The sequence below is a fragment of the Stegostoma tigrinum genome, chromosome 24 (assembly GCF_030684315.1).
Source record: "Stegostoma tigrinum isolate sSteTig4 chromosome 24, sSteTig4.hap1, whole genome shotgun sequence".
NCBI classification, from domain to species: Eukaryota; Metazoa; Chordata; class Chondrichthyes; order Orectolobiformes; family Stegostomatidae; genus Stegostoma; species Stegostoma tigrinum.
In genome coordinates, this window is record NC_081377.1 from 32,698,105 (window position 1) to 32,717,638 (window position 19,534).

Sequence of the window (19,534 nt, forward strand, 5' to 3'; positions counted from 1 at the left end):
ATCACTGCAAACTCCACCCTTTAGCCACCAGGAGCATCTCTCCGCTGGTAACTGTCTGAAACTGAACAGAGTTGTTCACAACCTTAGTGTCACACTTGACCAAGATGAGCTTCTGACCTCATTCATCCATCCGCACTAAGATAGCCCATTTCCACCTCCACATAATCACTGGGCTCAACTCCTACCTCAAATTTATCAGCTGAAGTCCTCATTCTTGCCTCTCGACTTATCTATTTATGGTCAGCCTCCACAGTCTATATCATAAACATGCCATATAAAATTATGCTGCCCATGTCCTAACTCAGACCACCCTTGTGTTTGGTGACTTACACTTGTTCTTCATTAGAAACGTTTTAAGATTCACACCATTTTTCAAAATGGATCCATGGCTCAACCCCTCCCCATCTCCAGGTTCATCCTCTAACCTGCTAGTCTTTGATTTTTCAGTGTTCCTCCAATGCTGACTTCTCAAACAACTGAACTTAAATGAGAAAGTGGCATGCCGAGTTTCTTAAGACTTCATGAGCTTCAAAATCTTCCTTTGAGCTCAAACCTTTGTAAGCTCTGAAATTTTCTCCCCAAGTTTCACCACCCCTCAACCTCATTTCCCTCCTTTGACTAAACTTTTATTTACTTACTCTAAAATCCCCTAATGTAGCCTGGTGGCATCATTTGTTTTTACTTGTCTGTGAAATGCCCAGACATTTAAAATTTTACTATTCGAAAGATGCAATATAAATATACACATTGAGAAACAAAAACAATTTTTCATAATTTTAACTACTCCCATTTGATTAACACAAGAAGTTTGAGGAGATGTCACAGAAAGTGGTACACCAGACAGGCTAGCATTGATTGAGATAAAAAAATTGTAGAGCTAGATGAACACAGCAGGCCAAGCAGCAGAGGAGCAGGAAAGCTGATGTTTCAGGCCTAGACCCTTCTTCAGAAATGATTCAGAAAGACCCAAAATGTCAGCTTTCCTGCTCGGCTTGCTATGTTAATCCAGCTATGTACCTTGTTATCTCAGATTATCCAGCATCTGTAGTTCCTATCATCTCTGGCACTGACTTGTGCTTTCGTGGTTTGCTGCATAGTTCAAAGCAAGGTTGAGTGCTCTTTTGTTTATTTATAATGTTGTTATACTTTTCTACTTTGCAATTCTATTCCTCTGTAAATTGCGTTAATCTTGCATTAAACTTTGGTGACATCAAATTTAGAATATTCTGTAGTTGAGTTCCTATATTTATAGAGTTTGGAGACATTGGAGTAAATACAAAAATAACTTTGAATGTGAGGATACACCTAACAGGAAAGATAGGCCAGAATATTTCACTTCTCTCAAGATAGAAGCCAGAGGCACTTTCTGTACTATTACTTCAAGCTATTTCCTTTTGCTAATATAAAAACAACAGTAAACACAAACACTTCACACAGGCCTTGCAGTTGCTCATGGGTTGAAAACATTTTATACAGTCTAAATTGATTACAAAATATGCCTTCAGAGTGGCATGTGGCAGGGGCACTACAGTCAGCTTCATGTTCCCAGGAAAGGAGAAATCAGGGTGTTTGATCATTGGTCGGCATCTCCACTAGAAATTACACTTGCCCACACAGTAAGCCAGGACATCGGTGTCCTGTCATCCTCATACCAGTAAAACCAGCCACCAATACTCTAACATTAGATATTATGTTGAGGTATGAGACAGCTGCAATCTAAACAAGAATAGCAGCTCCTCCAGGAAAGCAGTAGAATAACATTAAAGCCACTGATCAGGCATTCTCTTAGGCATCTGTAGTCCATGACATTAACAGAAAAAACAATCACAACACATGTCACTATGCACTGACTAGTTTTTCAACCTGTAGATTCCACTGGATATCCACATTCCTTCCAAGGCAGCAGTACATTCACTACAAACAAAGACTTCAGCTTGCAGAGTCAGAAATCAATTTCTCACAGGACAATAAGTGAAGCAATTACCAAAAATCAAAACATTTCAAATAACTTCTAATTGTTTAATTATTTACCAACAGTCATCAGAACAATTTAATGAATTTATCATTCATTTAAACCAAATACACCAGTGTCAAAGGATGCTGTAAACTCCAATTTGTCACATTGGCAAAGCCTGTAGAGCAAGTGGCAAAAGCACTATTTCTGAACTAAATGGCACATGTTCCAAAGTATGGATTTGAGATTTCAGAAATTAGCATTTGAATGTATTTGTGTATCAACTAACATATCAAACCAAGATTAATTGGGGAAAGCAAAGTAATTCATGTAACTTCAAACTATTTAATGGCTGATCATCCGAACAAATGCTGCACGGATACACTTTGCAGTGCTGGACAAAGATCAGCCAGTTCTCAGCAATGGAAGAGATGATAGTTGATTGTAAGAAAATGACACACTTGGCAAATTAATGATCAGTATAAATTTTCACACTAGAGAGAGGACAAATTACTTCATTATTTATTTGTGAAATGTGGCCACCACTGACTTTGCCAGCATTACTGCCCATACCGATTTTCCCCTTGAAATCAGTAGCTTGCAGGGGCCATTTCAGAGGGCTGTTAAGAATCAATCATAGTGCTGTGGGTCTTATGTAGAGCATGTCAGGAAAGGAACATCAGATTACCTTCCTGAAAGAACACTAGGAAATCAGAATGGATTTAAACAACCAACATGATTAGATAGTGGCCAGTAGGCATTCCAGATTTTTGCTAAATGCAAATTTTACCACCTGCCGTGGCAGGATTCAAACTCATGGCCCCAGAACCAGAGTACAGGTCTCTAGTTTAATAGTCCTGGGATATTATTGATATTCTCCTGCCTCCCCACAATGTAATCTAAAAAGGAACTCTGCAAGAATTTATTTTAAAGATGGTAACCGAGAAAATAAGATAGATCAATCCAAAAATGCAATGGTTTCCAACTCAAGGAGTTGAAATTGCTGAGGAAATGGCTTATGTTGGACAATTCTTCCAGAATTGTGTTTCAGGAATTGTGCTGTTGGATGGAAACTTGTGAATATCAATCCATTATTTGAGAGGGGAAAGAGGGGGATCTCAACCAGCACCTAAGATGTTCACCTGTCCCAGACGGAGGGATAATACATCCAAGTCTGAAGATAACCCCAAGGTGGGACACAATGCAAATTGTGAAATGTTAGGCGAAAGGATAAAGAAGCTAAACGTGTGGGTAAAAATATGGCAGATGGCGTTCACGTGGGGTCTCTCTTTTCTGGTAAAAGACCTGTGAAGCAGCAAATTGATTTAAACTGGTGACACAGAAACAGCCACTGACAAATTTAAACAATACTCAAAATAATTACTAGGATTTTGACATTTAGAGGAGAACTTATAATTCAGTTTTATACAGACTTTCTGGAATAATAGTAGAGTAACCTCCACCTCAGGAAAGCTATGCTCACCTTGGAGCAGATGCAATATACATGTGCCAAAGCAAGTTGGCCTGTGTTCCTTAGAGTTTATAAATGATTGAGGGATGATTTAATCAAGGTGCTAAATCTAAAACAATTCCTCAAATCACAGTGGAAGCAAATTTTCAAGTCCGATTGATAAAAACATCTTTGTGCAATAACAATCTAAGAGATGTTAAGAGCAACAATGAGTAAATGGAGTTAAGCACACAACCAAAAATGAAATTAATGGCACAACAGGCTTCAAGGACGAAATCACACAGCTTCTGTTAAAAATTGTTAGAACATAACAGAGGGAATTAGCATGGCAAAGTAACAGACCCAGGCTGTGAAATTAATTAAAATTCAAGCATGGGAGCACAAACCTGGAAGTTTCACTGAAAGCCCAAATATAACCCCTAGGCACATACTAACACCTCAAAGTCAATTGTGTAGACAAATGATTCATGTTGTAGCTAAAGCGCAGATAAAGCAAAAACGAGGATGGAACAGGTTTCATAGTGGACAGCAACTCAAACTTAATCGCAGACATCTAACTGAATGCAGATCAGTTGAAGCAGGTAAAGTACATTTTAACAAAGGAAGTTTCAAAATACGAAGAACAACTTTCACTTGTGTCACCACCTCATCATTTAAAAATGTAAATTTTCCTACGCCTTTTGGAGAGGCAAGAAGAAAATTAGTTTATATCGTAAAACATTGTGGACACAAGTTTGGTCATTCACAACTGATTCATCTGTGGTATAAATTCTCAAAAACACAGGAAAAAGCGGTTATATGGTAGTATAATGGAAATCAAGCTCTGTAATAAACAATTTCTCGAACAAATCCTCTTCAAAAATACCAGCTAGGTGGATGCGAATCGTCAAGTGTTTGTTCACAAGCTGCATATTCATTACAACACAAGTATTAACCAGCTCAGAACCCCTTTTATTTAAAGCTTTTCTCAAATTCACAGCTTAATAACACTAACCATTTGCATGGAGGAATATATCAATGTACCTTGCTGGCTGTGGATAGGACAGCAGCCATTTACAACAATGTAAAAGTCAACCTATAACTCAGCTCGAAGAATTGCTTTTGATAGGCTTGAAACTGCACAGATTTAAAGAATCATTAGCAATATTTCCTTAAAATGGAATTCTCCTACCATCCATTTCAATACAGAACAAGTACCATCTCTTCAGAGGAACTGTAAGCCTAGGACAAGATATATTTTTTCCAAACCCAATCACCATTTGACCTTAACCATTGGTTACACCCACAAGCATTTACAATTTAAATAGCAGAAATCTAATTTTCCACAGCAACTGCACACACATTCTGAGCAGCAGCTGACCAGAACTGGCACATTTAGTCAGAGCAAAATGAAATCGGAAGGCCCCAGTTCAGTAAAAGAACCCTGTGGAACTTCTCAATCAAATTTAACAATTTTGAAGCAAATTAAAGCCATTATAGTAAGTAGACTTTGCAAAACAAAAAATTAAGGTATTTGGTTAAACCACATCAACATCCACATGAATGGAATCAACATTTTTCACGCAGAGTGAACCTATGATTTAAAATGGTCATTAATAAATTTTCACAACTGAAATGGAAGCTAACAGTGCAACCATCTAGACAAAAGATAAAGGGTGGTAAAGGGCGAACCGTTGACAAACATTTAATTTTCATACTTTGGATTTTCCCAAAAATGAACAGTAAAATATCAGTACAAATTTACACTTAATTGCCCTTGATGGTTACAGTCTGAGACTTGCAGTCAGGGTAATGTTCTCAGTAAACGAAAACAATGCATTTTCAAAGCTGACACATCGAATTGGGTCAGCAAATTGCCACGGCAACAATACTTATTGCACAGTCGACAGTGGCACATGCCTTGCTGTTCACGGGAGGTCAGAGGTCAGCAGCAGAGTAAATTACTGCAGAAAGAGATCATTAACGCTGCAGGAAGCCCAAAAACATCCTTTAACACCTACTTCCTTCCTCACCACTAATCACTCCAAGACTGTTTGGCAACCTTGATCCCACAATGTGTGAATCGTTCTTTAAAACCTCTCACTCACACACTAGCCCACATTTCCAATGTCCCCTAACTTTAAATAGTTTTCCCTCAATGGAACTGTTAGCTACTGTCATCAATTCTCATGTCCAACACACAAGTTTAAAGTACAGAGTAAAAGGTCGTTTTTATTCAATGGAAATAGTTGAGGTTTTGACCCTTTATTTTCAGTTTCAACAGTTTTAATCATAGAAACCTAGAAATAACAGAATATCTATACTACAGACAGCTAAATACAAGAGTGAAAACTATTCCAAGATTTCATCTTCATCGAAGCATATACCTACATTTGTTTCCTTTTTTCCAAGCACAGGATGAGGGCATCGCTGGCCAGACTGGATTTATTGCCCATCCTAATTGCTTTTAGAACAGTTGAGAGTCAACAACATTGCTGAGGATCTGGTGTCACATGCTGGCCATACCAGGTAAGGACCATAATGAACCAGATGGGTTTTTCCAATAAATCAACAATGGATTCATGGTCACCATTAGATTCTTAATTCCAGATATTTAGAATTCAAATTCCACATCTGCCATGTGGGATTCGAATCTGGGTTCCAAAAAATACCTAGGTCTCTAGGTTAAAGGACCAGTGTTAATACCACAAGGCCATCGTCTTCCCCTTGCCCATATCTTATTCTATACCCCAATCAACTTGAACTGTTGCCATGGGTGTAAGAATTCATTCACATCAACATTCGCATTGCTTGAAAAAAGCTGATTCCACAAGAGTGGATGTGGGTTCTAAGACCATCAATAAATTTACACAATGGAAACAGATGCTAACCGTGAATTATTCTTCAACCATCCAGAAAAATGATTACCCAACCAGCTTGTATTAAGGGTGAACTGCTCACACAAACATTCTACGACAGACATGGATAGGGTGAATAGCCCAGGTAGGGGAGTGAGAAACTTGAGAGCGTAGGTTTAAGGTGAAAGGGGCAACGTTTCCACGCAGAGGATGATAATTATATGGAACGAACTGCCAGAGACAGTGGCAGCACGTACAGCTACAACTTTTCAAAGGTATCTGGAAGGGTACATAAATAGGAAGGGTTTAAAAGGTATTTTTTCCCAGGGGCGGCACAGTGGCTCAGTGGTTAGCACTGCAGCCTCACAGCGCCAAGGACCCGGGTTCAATTCCAGCCTCGGGCAACTGTCTGTGTGGAGTTTGCACATTCTCCCCATGACTGCGTGGGTTTCCTCCGGGTGCTCTAGTTTCTTCCCACAGTCCAAATGGCTGAAGTTGTTTTCCTTCTCTTCTACTCTATCCCAAAATCAACAGAACGTTTACTCTTTGCTGGTCAAAATCATAAAATAATCACTTACCCCAAAACCTGAAGGGACCTCTGCAACTAATCCCCAAAATCCCAAACAAGGATTTAATGCAGGTTAGGTGGATTGGCTATCCTAAATTGCCCGTAGTGTTCAGGGGTGTGTGGGTTATGGGGCGATGTGTCTGGGTGGGATCCTTCAAGGGGCGGTGTGGACTTGTTGGGCCGAAGGGCCTGTTTCCACACTGTAGGTAATCTCATCTAGTCTCATCTAATCTAATCTAAAAGGGTGGCAAGTGAAACAAAATCAGTTTAGGTTATCTTGTTGACCAAGACAAGTTGGACTGAACAACCTGTTTACGCACCATATAACTCCAAGTCCACCCTCCACAGTTAAACAGCTAGCCAGTACAAAAAGACAGACTGCTTGGTTGAGGAATTACTCTTGTCTATGGATCTGTGTCTGAACAAGAGACCAGGAGAAAGAAAAAAAATGGGTGGCATTCTTTGGTCATCATTTAGAAACTAATAGCTGTATTCTAATGTTTTAAATGGCTGAAGTTGTTTTCCTTCTCTTCTACTCTATCCCAAAATCAACAGAACATTTACTCTTTGCTGGTCAAAATCATAAAAATAATCACTTGCCCCAAAACCTGAAGGGACCTCTGCAACTAATCCCCAAAATCCCAAACAAGGATTTAATGCCTCAATCAATTGCTGGTTTGAATTGTTGATATTTTAAAATTATTGGTGCAAGGAACGTTATGGGCAGAACAGTAACAGTCCAACAGATCAGTGGTTCATGGCCTTGTGTGTGAATATATAAACTTATTAAAACAGCCTTTGACACAACACTAAGTTCTCAATTGGAAGGTGCTCAATATTCTGAAGGCAACAGCTCTTAGGTAGAAGCAGATGTAACAAAAATTATTTGCACTTTAGGTAACATACTGAATTTTTTTTCTAAAACTGTCAGAAAATAAATACCAAGCTCAGTAAAACAGGACACCAGGCCCCCATCAAGGCATAACACAAACAGGATGCTTGGGCCCTGACACAGCATAACCAAATACAAACAGGAAGCGAGGCCCTGAACAAAGTCACTAGAATAGTAACAGGAAGCAGGCCCCCACTAAGTATCAGTGCACAGTCAATTTACAACCAAGCACCCAGCTCAATGTATAGAAAACTATGAAACTTTACAATGTATACAATAAGCAGACTACAAACCAGAATTTGGTTGGCTTGTTCTCTCTAGCCAGAGACTGCATCTACTGAAATAGCCCCAGAAGTGAGGAATTCCCTGTAAAGTCAGCCTCAGGTTCTGGACCATTTATTCAAATATCTGCCAAATAACACCAGCACTCACTACATTGAGATACAAGAAATATTTAACAAACCGGATGCGCACGACACAACGTACAGCAAATTAAACATTACTTCAAATCTCATATTTCTGTATACAGAAGCCACTGAAGAGCAATGGTGATTATGGGACACAAACTCTTATAATAAATCTAAAAGTTAAATATTTACATATGATAACCCTGCAGTAACAAAGAAAAAGATACACCTTCAACACCTAACACATTTATAAGCTGTCAGCAACAGTTATGTTACACCTATTTTCAAATGCTAAAGTGCTGTATTTGCTAATCACCAGTCAGCAAATAGCTTTCACCTCTCCAAACACACAAAACCATTTTTCCCCACAGCGAGACATTTCTCCTCACTTGCAAATCCAGCAACATTACTGAGGCAGAGGACACTAAACCAAATAACTCAGCTTCTCCACCAAAAGTATTTAAATTCTAAAATGGGTGACAGTCTGGGAAGATCGAATAAAACTCTCCACCAACGTATCAATCGAGAGTTTTAGTTCAGCAAAGGCAGTATCAGAAATCTCAAGAGTGTGCGAATTCCCCTTCAGAACAGTGCAAACACAAACTTTAAACTCCCCTCCCCTTTGTATCGTTGCACCTGGGAAACAGGCTGGATTATAGCAAACAACTTACCAGCAGTAACACAATCCATTTTCATTGGAAAGCTTCGGCTGCAGCTCCAGAAAAACTAATTATAATCAACAGTTGGGTAGTTAAAAATAAGCTGTGTCCAGTAATGCAACTAGACCTGGACAATATTCGACCTTGTTCTGAAAAGTGACAAGTAACATTCACACCACAAATGTCAGGCAATGACCATCTCCAGCAACAGTCCATCTAAGTGTCATGTCCACAGGTGAACACAAGAATTACACATTCACTGAACTATTTAAATACACAGCATTTGGAAACAACTGCAGAGTAATTCAAAACTTCAGTTTATGCTATAAATACAGTAGCTACAAGAGCAGGTCAGAGGCTAGGAATTATTCAGGGAGTTACTCACCTGAATCCCCAAAGTCTGGATGAATGCAGCTCCAACATCACTCAAGGCACCATCCAGCTCACTTGACTGTCTCCACATCCAGTCTCTTCACCAATGCTCAGCAGCAAGTGTGCACTACCAACAAGCTGCACCGTAGAAATTCAAAAATCCTCAGACAGCACCTTCCAAACCCACAACCATTTCCATCTAGAAAGACAAAGGCAGTGCATATATGGGAGCACCACCACCTGCAAGATTCCCTCCAAGCCATGACTACCCTGACTTGAAAACACTGCCTTTCCTTCACTATTGCCAAGTCAAAATAGTGTGTTTACCTCTCTAATGGCACTGTGTCTACCAATACCACCAGGCCTGGAGTGGTTCAAGGTGGCAACTCACCATCTGCTCAAGGGAAACTAAGGAACAACAATAAATGCTGGCACAGCCAGCAACACCCATGTCCACAGGTGAACACAAGAATTACACACTGACTGAACTATTTAAACACACTGCATTTGGAAACATCTGCAGAGTAATTCAAAGTTGAATACACGGTCAGTACTGCCAACTCATTATCCCAATCCTAAAGCTGAGAAGCAGAACTTGGGAGCCAGAATTATGTCAGTAGGTTGAGGAGTAAACATTAGTGAAGCATGTCATTTTAGCTAGTTGTTTCATATCATCAGTTGCAAAATCAATTGTAATTGTGGAGCAAATACCTTCAAGAAGAAAACAACAAATTAGAGACACGTGCCCAAGAGCAACAAGAATCTGTGGGATATCACTGAATTTTGATCTCCAGATGACAGGGCTCAAAAAAAGTCAGCAGAAAATCACTATTGACCAACTTCTGGGTTAGTCATGAAACAGGGCAACCGCCTTGGTACGTTCTAGTGCATTAAGAAAAGCATTTGGGCACCAGAGAAGGGAATGCAGAAACAGATGTAAAATCCTCTCAAAGAGAGGATAACGACAGAAGTAGTAGCAGAGGCTTGAGAGCACAAAGCATAGTGCCACATCACTCAAAGAGAAGGACTCTCCCCTTCTGTACAGCGGTATTTTCAAGGCTTCAGCCATGAGGAAAGCAAATTTCTGAAAATAGTCTCTTCAGAAATGCCCCCCTTAACTATTAATTTAAACACAAATTGGTTTCCTCTGATCATGCTTTACTACACACACTTCACCCAGAACTTTCTGTACCTCCAACTTATAGCAGATTTTCACACCAACCTCCATTACCCTATTTTCATTGTTCATCTGGACAGGGCACCTCCTGGGTCCATTCTTACCTATCCAGTCATAGCAAGAGAACTTCCTGCAATAAATCATCTTCCACCTTTTTACAGTATGCCCACCCAAGGATTAATTCTCTTATTTTGGCATACACACACCTCCCTTCGTCAGTTCCATATGCATTCATTCATTCGTTTGCTGGATTTAGATATTGTTGGGAAGGTCAGCAATTATTGCCCAGACCACCTGCCACAAGCCCACTATGGTAGCCATGTCTTCCAGCACTCAGCCAGTTTGATTAGTAGTGCAAGACAGCTACTCTTTTCAACAGAAACGGAAGTCTCACTTAGTACCAAGGCCCTGTGAACACGACAGGAGATACACAAGAGTGGTACAACAGTCAGCAACACTGCATAACAGGCATTCTCATTAAACCTTGCCTGTATCAGATTACGGCTTGACTAGTCCAAGAGACGGCAATTCCAATTTTGCCATGGTTTTTGAGTTAGCAGGCCATGTCTTCTCGAAATTGAATCTAATGCAAAATAGCTGTCCAGTATCATTACTGAACTTTCTGTAGCTGTTTGATACAATATCTTGCAAGGACGTCCCAGAAGCCAGCCAAGAGTCGACCATTTTGCTGAGGTCTGAAGGCCAGAGCATTCGCACTACAATGTTCAGTCTCCATCTTCCAGTGTCACCAATTCCATTACTCTGCCAAGCCACTTTCTGAAGCTGAACTGGACCAATCTGCAATCGCAGCCACTTTTTAAACCATGATTTGTGCTACCAACCACCTACCTTATCCATCACAAGAACCATCACTAGTCCTGGTCAATATTTATCTCTCAAGTTATCAAAAAACAGCAATTTGGTCATTATCACATTGTTATTCCTGACAGTTTTGTGAGCATACTGCCTGTTGTGATTCCTTCATTCTGATAGTGACTACACTTCAAATGTATTCGATTAGATGCAAAGAATTTTGAGATGGCAGGTGGTCATGAGAAGCAATGAGGTGAAGCTCTCTAACTTGCACTTCCATTACACTGGTCAATTCCTCCATCATATCACGGCTGAGCTGCAACAGAAAATAGGCTCATGTCATCTTCAAACTAAAACATCCCAACAATTTTGAGCTGATCTCCACCAGCTATCCTCCTCAAATCTGATCTCATCCAAGACTGTTCCCCATATCCTAATTCATACAAAATTCATTCATCCATTGCACACATACTGATGCCTAGATCACAATAACTTTTTAAAATTTTCGTGCTTGTGTTAAGTTTCCTCTATGACTTTGCTGTTGCTCACTATTAATCTCCTCCAGTTGACCTTTCAGTCTCTCTTGGACCATTAGTGGCCATGCTTTTAGCCTTCGCTTTAAATTCTGGAATCCTGTTTCCCCCACCCCCTCCCCCCAACAGCTGTCTCAGTGTCTTGGCCCATCTCCTTTCCTTTAACAGTACTCCTCAAAGCCCATGTTTTCAGCCCATTATTGGGGCTCATTATTGTGGCACAGTGGTAGTGTCCCCACCTCTGGGCTAGAAGGCCTGGGTTCAAGTCCCATCACTCCAGAGGTAGGTAATTACATCCTGAACAGCTCGATTAGAAAAACAGGTTAAGCCCATGAGTTTGGACACTTGTTTTAACATCTTCCCCCTATGGCCTGGTGGCAACTTAACAGTTTAGCCATTATTGCCACAATGGTCTAACTCACGTTTGTACAAGATTAACATTATCTCTACATTTATATTCTCCCAACCTCCAAAAATTTAAACTCTACATCATTTTTCTGAAAAAAGAGCTTTATGAAGTGGTCCATCATCTTTTAAAGATCTAAGTCTTTCAAGAACAAAGTCTCTGCACTTCTACTCCTTTTAAAGCTTTACCCTTTTACCATGTTTGATCTTACTGAACTGATAACAACCCAACACTCAAATAGGCATACTGAACTAAATAATAACATTAGCTTCAAAACTGTACATTATACCTCACATTACAATACTCAAGGAACTCCAAGTTATCGAAATTCCACTCAAACTGGAAGACCAGATCCCATTCAGATTGCTGTCAACCAACCAAATCACATTTTCCTTAACACTACAAAATTATTCATGAAGAAATGTTACAACACAAACAACTGCACGCAACCACAGAAAAATTCATATTGCACATCAAATAAAAGCAAATTTCCAGGAACTCACTCATCCCATGAGAGAATAAAAGTTTTAATGTCTTGGGGGAAAAAAATTCTGTGCAGTCTGCTGCCAATTGTGGCAAAAAATGGCAGAATTGGCCATTTGTGTCAGTCTTGAGGATTCTGCCCATTACCGAGCTATGACAGGAGATCACCAGAGTATCCCATTAGGGTAAAATGTCAACTTCTGTTCAAACTTCCTAGGCCCACATTTAAATATGAAAATTGCCAATGCAAATTCATCACACTAATTGAGTCTTCCATCCAGTGAAGGGACTGCAGCATCAACATTAGCAGCACAACTACAAATTATTAAGTGACTTTCTTCTACAGTCATTCTCCATTATAAATTAAAACAGTGATATTTGAAATGGCAATATTAAAACAGGATGAAATGTATTGACTTTGAAATGTGAGCTGAATTCTTGTTGAATTACCCCAATCCTTGAAGTCCACTCTAAATGAAACCTACATAAGTTTCCATCTGAAGCACATTAAACAGTTTATCCGAAACACTGCACAATACATCAATTTTTTTTTGAGAATCAATGTGAAAAGAAGACAAGATGAAAAACAGCAACTTCCAATCTTCCTTACTGCAGCAGTGTTGCCATTTCCTTTGCCCTCAAAAATACCTAGAGTTCTTACTCTAGCACCAATCTATTAAAATACCTGCCATCAACTGAACATCCATGCGAGCGATGCAAGAACTTGGTGGCACTCACCGGCAAGCTGGATGGACGTCCCTGCTGCATGAGAGTCAGCTCCTCCTGATTGGGTTTGTTGGAAGTCAACCCCTGTGGAGTCTGAGTGGCAAATGCTTCCTGAGACAAATCCTGCTACAGGATAGAAAGAAAAATGTAGATCTAAGCATTCTGGGATTGTACAAAAAAAAAATCAGGATTATTGCTAAGTCAGAACTCAACCAGTTTGACTTGTAACAAGTCAGTTAATTACATCTGTAGAGTTGAGAGATGCAGGCAGGCTACAAGATACAGGTGAACATACAGTATCTTGGGGCTACCCCATAACAATTTCTAGCTATTTGTTTCTTCCAATAAGCATCACGGGTAGCTGCTAATGCGAGTTGGAATGGCAGGAATACCTCAACCAATTTCATAACTAGCAAAGATAAGCATAATGATACAGCAACCAAGGAAGAACATGTGACAGTTAAACCACTGCCAATCCAAACAGTTGCCAATTAAAATATAAATTGTAGAAAAAGCAATATCCAGCTGAATTTCGAGTTCACCTTCTGTACATGGATTAGTCAAAGCAACAGAATAATGCCTGATGAGAATTGGAAATATGGGACATTGGAAAAGTGTTTTTCTTCAAGGCCTAACATAGAACATACTTGCTGTACTGGGAACCGTTGTTGTTGAGGATAGGAAGGCTGTTGCTGGTTGTAATATGGTGTCTGGCCCTGCTGACAGTAACCGGCTGCACCCTGCTGGTTGTATGGAGGCATCTGCACGGGGGAAAAGAACATTTGAAAACGTGATCTTCACGATCCATCATAGCTTATACAAATATATTTCAAGTTCACACTCAGAAACAGATGCAAACGTGTACCAAAATCTACTAACAAAGAACTTAACTGATTCGACTTGAAGGAGCACTGTTACCCAAATTCTGTTATTGGTTGAACAGCATTAAAAATGCGTTTACTCAGAGTTACAAGCACTGTGTAGCAAAGCAGTGCTTCCAGCCAGGCACAGAAGAGTGTCATTGGAAAGGAAGCAACTGCAAGCACCAGTGTTGGTAATATGCAGCAGCACCAATCAGGACTGACTTTCCATGCTGGAAACTGCTTAATGCACATCCAATGTTACAAAGCAACACTCATTAGGCTCAACAGGGCACTCTTGTCTTTGAATAAAGAAATGGTAATTTTAGTATATTGAAAACCATTTTTATGGCAAAAGTGGTCTCTGCAGAGTAGTACAGACAGGTTACATGCCTAGAATCTCATGAATGCACTTCCTTTTTCCCCCATTCAATACTTGCCCCACTTGTTCTTGGGTAAATACCACAACATTTCACATACATCTTCCATCTACAGTCTCTAACTTACATTGAAAACATAAACTTAGTACGAAGGAGGAGAGGAGAGACGGTGGCAGGGTCTGCAAGGTATTTCTGGACAGCTCTAACCAGAACATAGTCACTGTCCCTGGAAAATTAGGTTCAGAGAAGGGAAGACTTGGCTGATAAGGAATCTGGAAGCATGGCTGTTGAGAAGGCTATTATGCAGTCGTAAGCCCTATCCAACCAATACAACCAATGTACTCGCTACCTATAAACGTCAACGGTAAACAGTGCTGGGGAACAATGCAAACCAATGCACCAGGACTCTGAGGACTATGAAGTGGGTAAAACAGCATTTGTGGTAGCAACAGGGGATCCTATAGTTAAAAGGAGGCAGACAGTCATGAACAAGAGTCGCAAAGGAGTGTCATGTCTCCCCTCTACCAGGAAGAAGGGACATCTCACACTGAACAGGCAGTACAACAGAAAGAGATGGAGTCATGGTCCACCACATGCAAATTAACACCTCAAACAGACCAAGTGGTTAAAATATAAAGCAAAGAGCAAACTAAACACCGGGGGAATTTGTAGATAAAAGTATACAACAGAACAAATGAGGGCAAGGAAAGAGGCATACATTAAGTACTTGGATAGAAAGGATATTGGACAGAAAAAGTCAAAAACACAATTAAGAAAACAAAGAGGAATAGCAAAACTAAAATTACCAAGGAACACTGATGGGAATAGGGCCATTAATGAAGACACAGGAAAAGACCACAGCTAACAATAAAAAGAGATGGTACGAACGTTAATAGCTGTGCTTCAATATTCAAAGATATTACAAAAAGGTAGACATAATATCAAATGATAAAGTAAATAAAATAAACATTTTGAATTCAAAAAGGAATGTTTGAATAAATAAACTAGAGGATAAAAATCCCTCATCAAGATGAATTTAATTTGAATTGAATTGCTATCACAAGGTATAGCAAAAAGCGTTGTCTTACGTGCTTTACAGGCAGGCCACATTATACAAGCACATCATGCTAACTGAACAGGATACAATGTTACAGCTGCTGAGAAGACGCAGAGAAATCAACATTAACATTTGAGGGGTCCATTCAAAATTCTGATAAGAGGGGAAGAAGCTGTTCTTGAATCAGTTCAAACATATAAACTTTTTTTTTAAAAACCAACTGCTGGATAGAAGAGGAGAGAGTATAACTGGGGTGAAATGGGTCTTTGACTCAGTTGGTTGCCTTCCTGAAGCAGTGACAAGAATAGATGAAGTCAATAAATAGGAGGCTGGTTTGCATGGTGAACTGGGCTGTGCTCACAACTCGTAGTTCCTTTCAGCCTTGGGAACAGCAGTTGCCATCCCCTGCTGTCATGCATCCAGATAGGATGCTTTCTATGGTACATTCATAAAACTGTGATTTTAGGGACATATCAAATCTCCTTAGCCACCACAGGAAGGAGCAACATTGCTGCGTTTTCTTGATCACAGTATCAAGATTTTTTTGGGGGGTGGGGGTGGGAGAGAGAGAGAGAGAGAGAGAGAGAGAGAGAGAGAGAGAGAGAGAGAGAGAGAGAGAGAGAGAGAGAGGGAGAGAGGGAGAGAGGGAGAGAGGGAGAGAGGGAGAAAACCAGGACAGACTGCCACTCCCTAGAATAGGTGAGCTCTCCAAGAGAGATTTGGACAAGTACAAGTACAAGTACATGAATAAGATATGTTTGGAGGGATATGGGGCCAAACACAGGCAGGTGGGGCTAGTATAGTTTGGGGTTATGGTTAGCATGGACTAGTTGGACCAAAAACACAGTCTCCTTCCATGCTGTATGACCACATTTCCACCTCAACACAGGTATGTGCCCTCTACTCTGTGCCCCGAAGTCAATGACCAGCCACTTTATTTTGCTGATGTTGGAGAGACTGTCATCTTCACGCCACGCTGTTAAGTATTCTATATCCTTCCTATGTTTCAAATTGTTGTTTGAGTTCTGGCCCAAAACAGTGGTGCCGTCAGCAAACTTGTAAATGGAGTCAGTGCAGAATTTGACCACACAGTCGTGTGTGTATACACAGTATCGTATGGGACTGAGCATGCAGCTTTACAGGGCACCTGTGTTGAAGATCAGCATGGATGCGGTAATGACAGTTGATTTATTCCACTATTTTAAAGAAATCTAGCAGAGTGACAGTAGAGATATTACTACTTCTGGTAAATATTGCTGGAAAAAAATCTATTTCTGGAGGCTGGTAAATGGCTAAATGTAATTCCTACATTTAAGGAGGAGGAAATAAAACAGCCAGGGAATTGCACAGCTGTCAGTTTAACAGCGGCTGAGTTCAAGGCAGAAAGAAGACTGCATAAGGGAACGGTTATTTAAAATAGCATTTTAAATGCTCAAAATTACAACAACTGAGTGTCAGAATCACAAGTTTTAAAATTTACTGACAATATCATCTGTTTTTTGGGGGTGTGGGCAGGAGAGAAAAGATGTAGTCAATACGGAGGACAGTGACATTATTAATGAACTTGTGTAATAGGCAAATACTTGCCAAAGGAAGTTCAACAGGTTAAATGGTGGCAGTACATTTTGGTAGAAAAAAGATCACATTAGAATCAGGGTCTAGGTGTATAGAAAAACAAAAGACATCAGTACAAACGCTCATTTTAATCACTGAAGGTTTTTAAATCACTAAAATAGCAAGTTCACATAAAACAAACAAAGTACCAGGTTTTATTCATAGCTAAGATTGAATAGATTTGAACTGATTAGATGACAGTTCTGGTTGCCATATTATATAAAAAAAAGCACCCAAGTCACTGGACAGGGTGCAAAGAAGTTGGATGTAAAAGATGATACCAAACCTGGATGGGCCTGTATGTCCGGAAAATATTGGAAAGGTTGGGCCTCATCTCTTGAAAAATGGTTGCAGGGTTCCCTAACAAATATTTTAAAATGACATATTTTGCTACACTATATAAAAAAATCCTTTTGGAACAGCATAACAAAGGTTTTGTTGGAACCAGGGAAAGAACTGCCAGAGTAATAGGGTCCAGATCAATGTTTAAAAATTGCTTTCTGATAGGACAATGACATTTACCAAAGTTGGAACTGAAACAAGGCACATTTTGAGCTGCCAAACACCATAAAAGGAAGCGTCTAGGCCCGAAACGTCAGCTTTTGTGTTCCTAAGATGCTGCTTGGCCTGCTGTGTTCGTCAGCTCCATACTTTGTTATCTCAAAAGAAAATGTTCAGTTGCCAGTATTGGGTATAAGCCTGGTGTTCGTCAACTAGTGAACATAACTTCAATTTGCACTCATGTTTTACAAACATTTATTCTCAAGAGATTGATCACATGGATGGATCAGGATCCCAAACTGTTTTTTTTAAAAAAAACCATGACAGAACTGGTTCACTTTTCCCACAAACCAGATAAATCCCAGCACCCTACAATGTCTTTCCATAGCCATCTGTCCACCTGCTTCAAATTCTGCTACAAAGAAATGGATGTCCTCTACCTCAACTATCTCAAAGTTAATGATCACCAATGAGTCCAACTAAAGTTTTTCCCAAGTTATTTAAAACTTATAGTAAAGGTCTTCTGTAACTCAAATCCTACTTTCTAAACACCATTTCCTAACTTGCGGAATCAGCCAGTTGATTCTGCACTGTTTAAAGAACATCAGCTTATACCATCTGAATCAAATATATTTCTTCATGTGGATACTAATCAAGATCTCATAATGCTATTCATCCTTTAGGTGCTTTGACACTTGAAAAACTATGTATGGGAAATTCAGTCTTTCTATTCATCCACATTTTACAATGTGGAAATTAATTTAGTAGTTGTAATGGGAGCGCAGTGGTAGTGTCCCTGTCTCTGTTCAAGTCACATTTCCTTCCGAAGCACGTAACATCTCTGAAACAAGTTGCAATCCATCCAATACTGAACAACGGACAGGCAGCCTCACAACATAGTGGGGTATTGGTGGATCAGTGAAGAAAAACATCATAATACAAGACGAAAGAAGCACTGCTCAATTTATGATTCTACCAGAAAGTATGTTGGGCAAAGATTTCAGATTTAGAAGTGGATAAACATTACATTGTAGATCACAGAATCCCCAGGTGTGTAGAAACAGGCCATTTGGCCCAACAAGACCACAATGACCCTCAGAGCATCCCAATTCAGACCCATTCCCCCTAATCTACACAAGAACACCATGGGCAATTTAGCATGGTCAATCCACCTAGCCTGCACATCTTTGGACAGTTGAGGGGAAACGGAGCACCCAGAGGAAACCGACGCAGACAGAGGGAGATTGTAAAAACTCCACGCAGACAGTTACCGGAGGGTGGAATTGAACCCATGTCCCTGCCGTTGTGAGGCAGCAGTGCTAACCAGTGTACCACCTCATTTAAATATTTAACGATCTTTAGGCAAAATTCTTACATTCAATGAGAATATATAAAACCCAAATGAAGTAGTGGGAATCATTTCTGGAGAGAGAGAATTGAAAAGCAGACAAATATTTCAGGGAATTGAAGGAGGTCTGCATTGTGTGAAGCTAAGTGAACAAATCTCACACCTAACGGCCCAACGTTTAATCGGATGCTATTTTTGCTCACCCAGGACTTAAACCTGAACTAGCAGCATGACAAGTCAGAGTAATTTGTAAGGACCGATTGTTGTGGAAAATGTTGACACCTGTGACGTTTCTGAACATCAAATGGCAACTCATTTTAAAGTGTGAATATTTCCTCTCATCATGCCAATATCGGCTCTGTCCTGGAAACCCATTATGGAAGCATCGCCAATTTTGCCAAGTATAAAACTAGGCTGATCAGGTAGGTTCAGGAATCATAATTAGATATTGATTGTGATTATTTCATGGAAGAAAC

At 39.9% G+C, this 19,534-nt stretch overlaps 1 protein-coding gene across 2 annotated transcripts in view; it reads right to left on the bottom strand.

Moving 5' to 3' along the window:
* LOC125464965 (AT-rich interactive domain-containing protein 1A-like) overlaps nt 1-19,534 on the bottom strand; it is a 128,335-nt gene that overhangs the window by 66,003 nt on the left and 42,798 nt on the right. For both annotated transcript variants that reach the window (XM_048557942.2, XM_048557940.2), the window contains exons 3-4: nt 13,946-14,059; nt 13,311-13,424 (exon numbers count right to left, since the gene is read on the bottom strand). In XM_048557942.2, the coding sequence (XP_048413899.1) occupies nt 13,311-13,424; nt 13,946-14,059 (228 nt within the window). The remainder of the gene's footprint in view (nt 1-13,310; nt 13,425-13,945; nt 14,060-19,534) is intronic.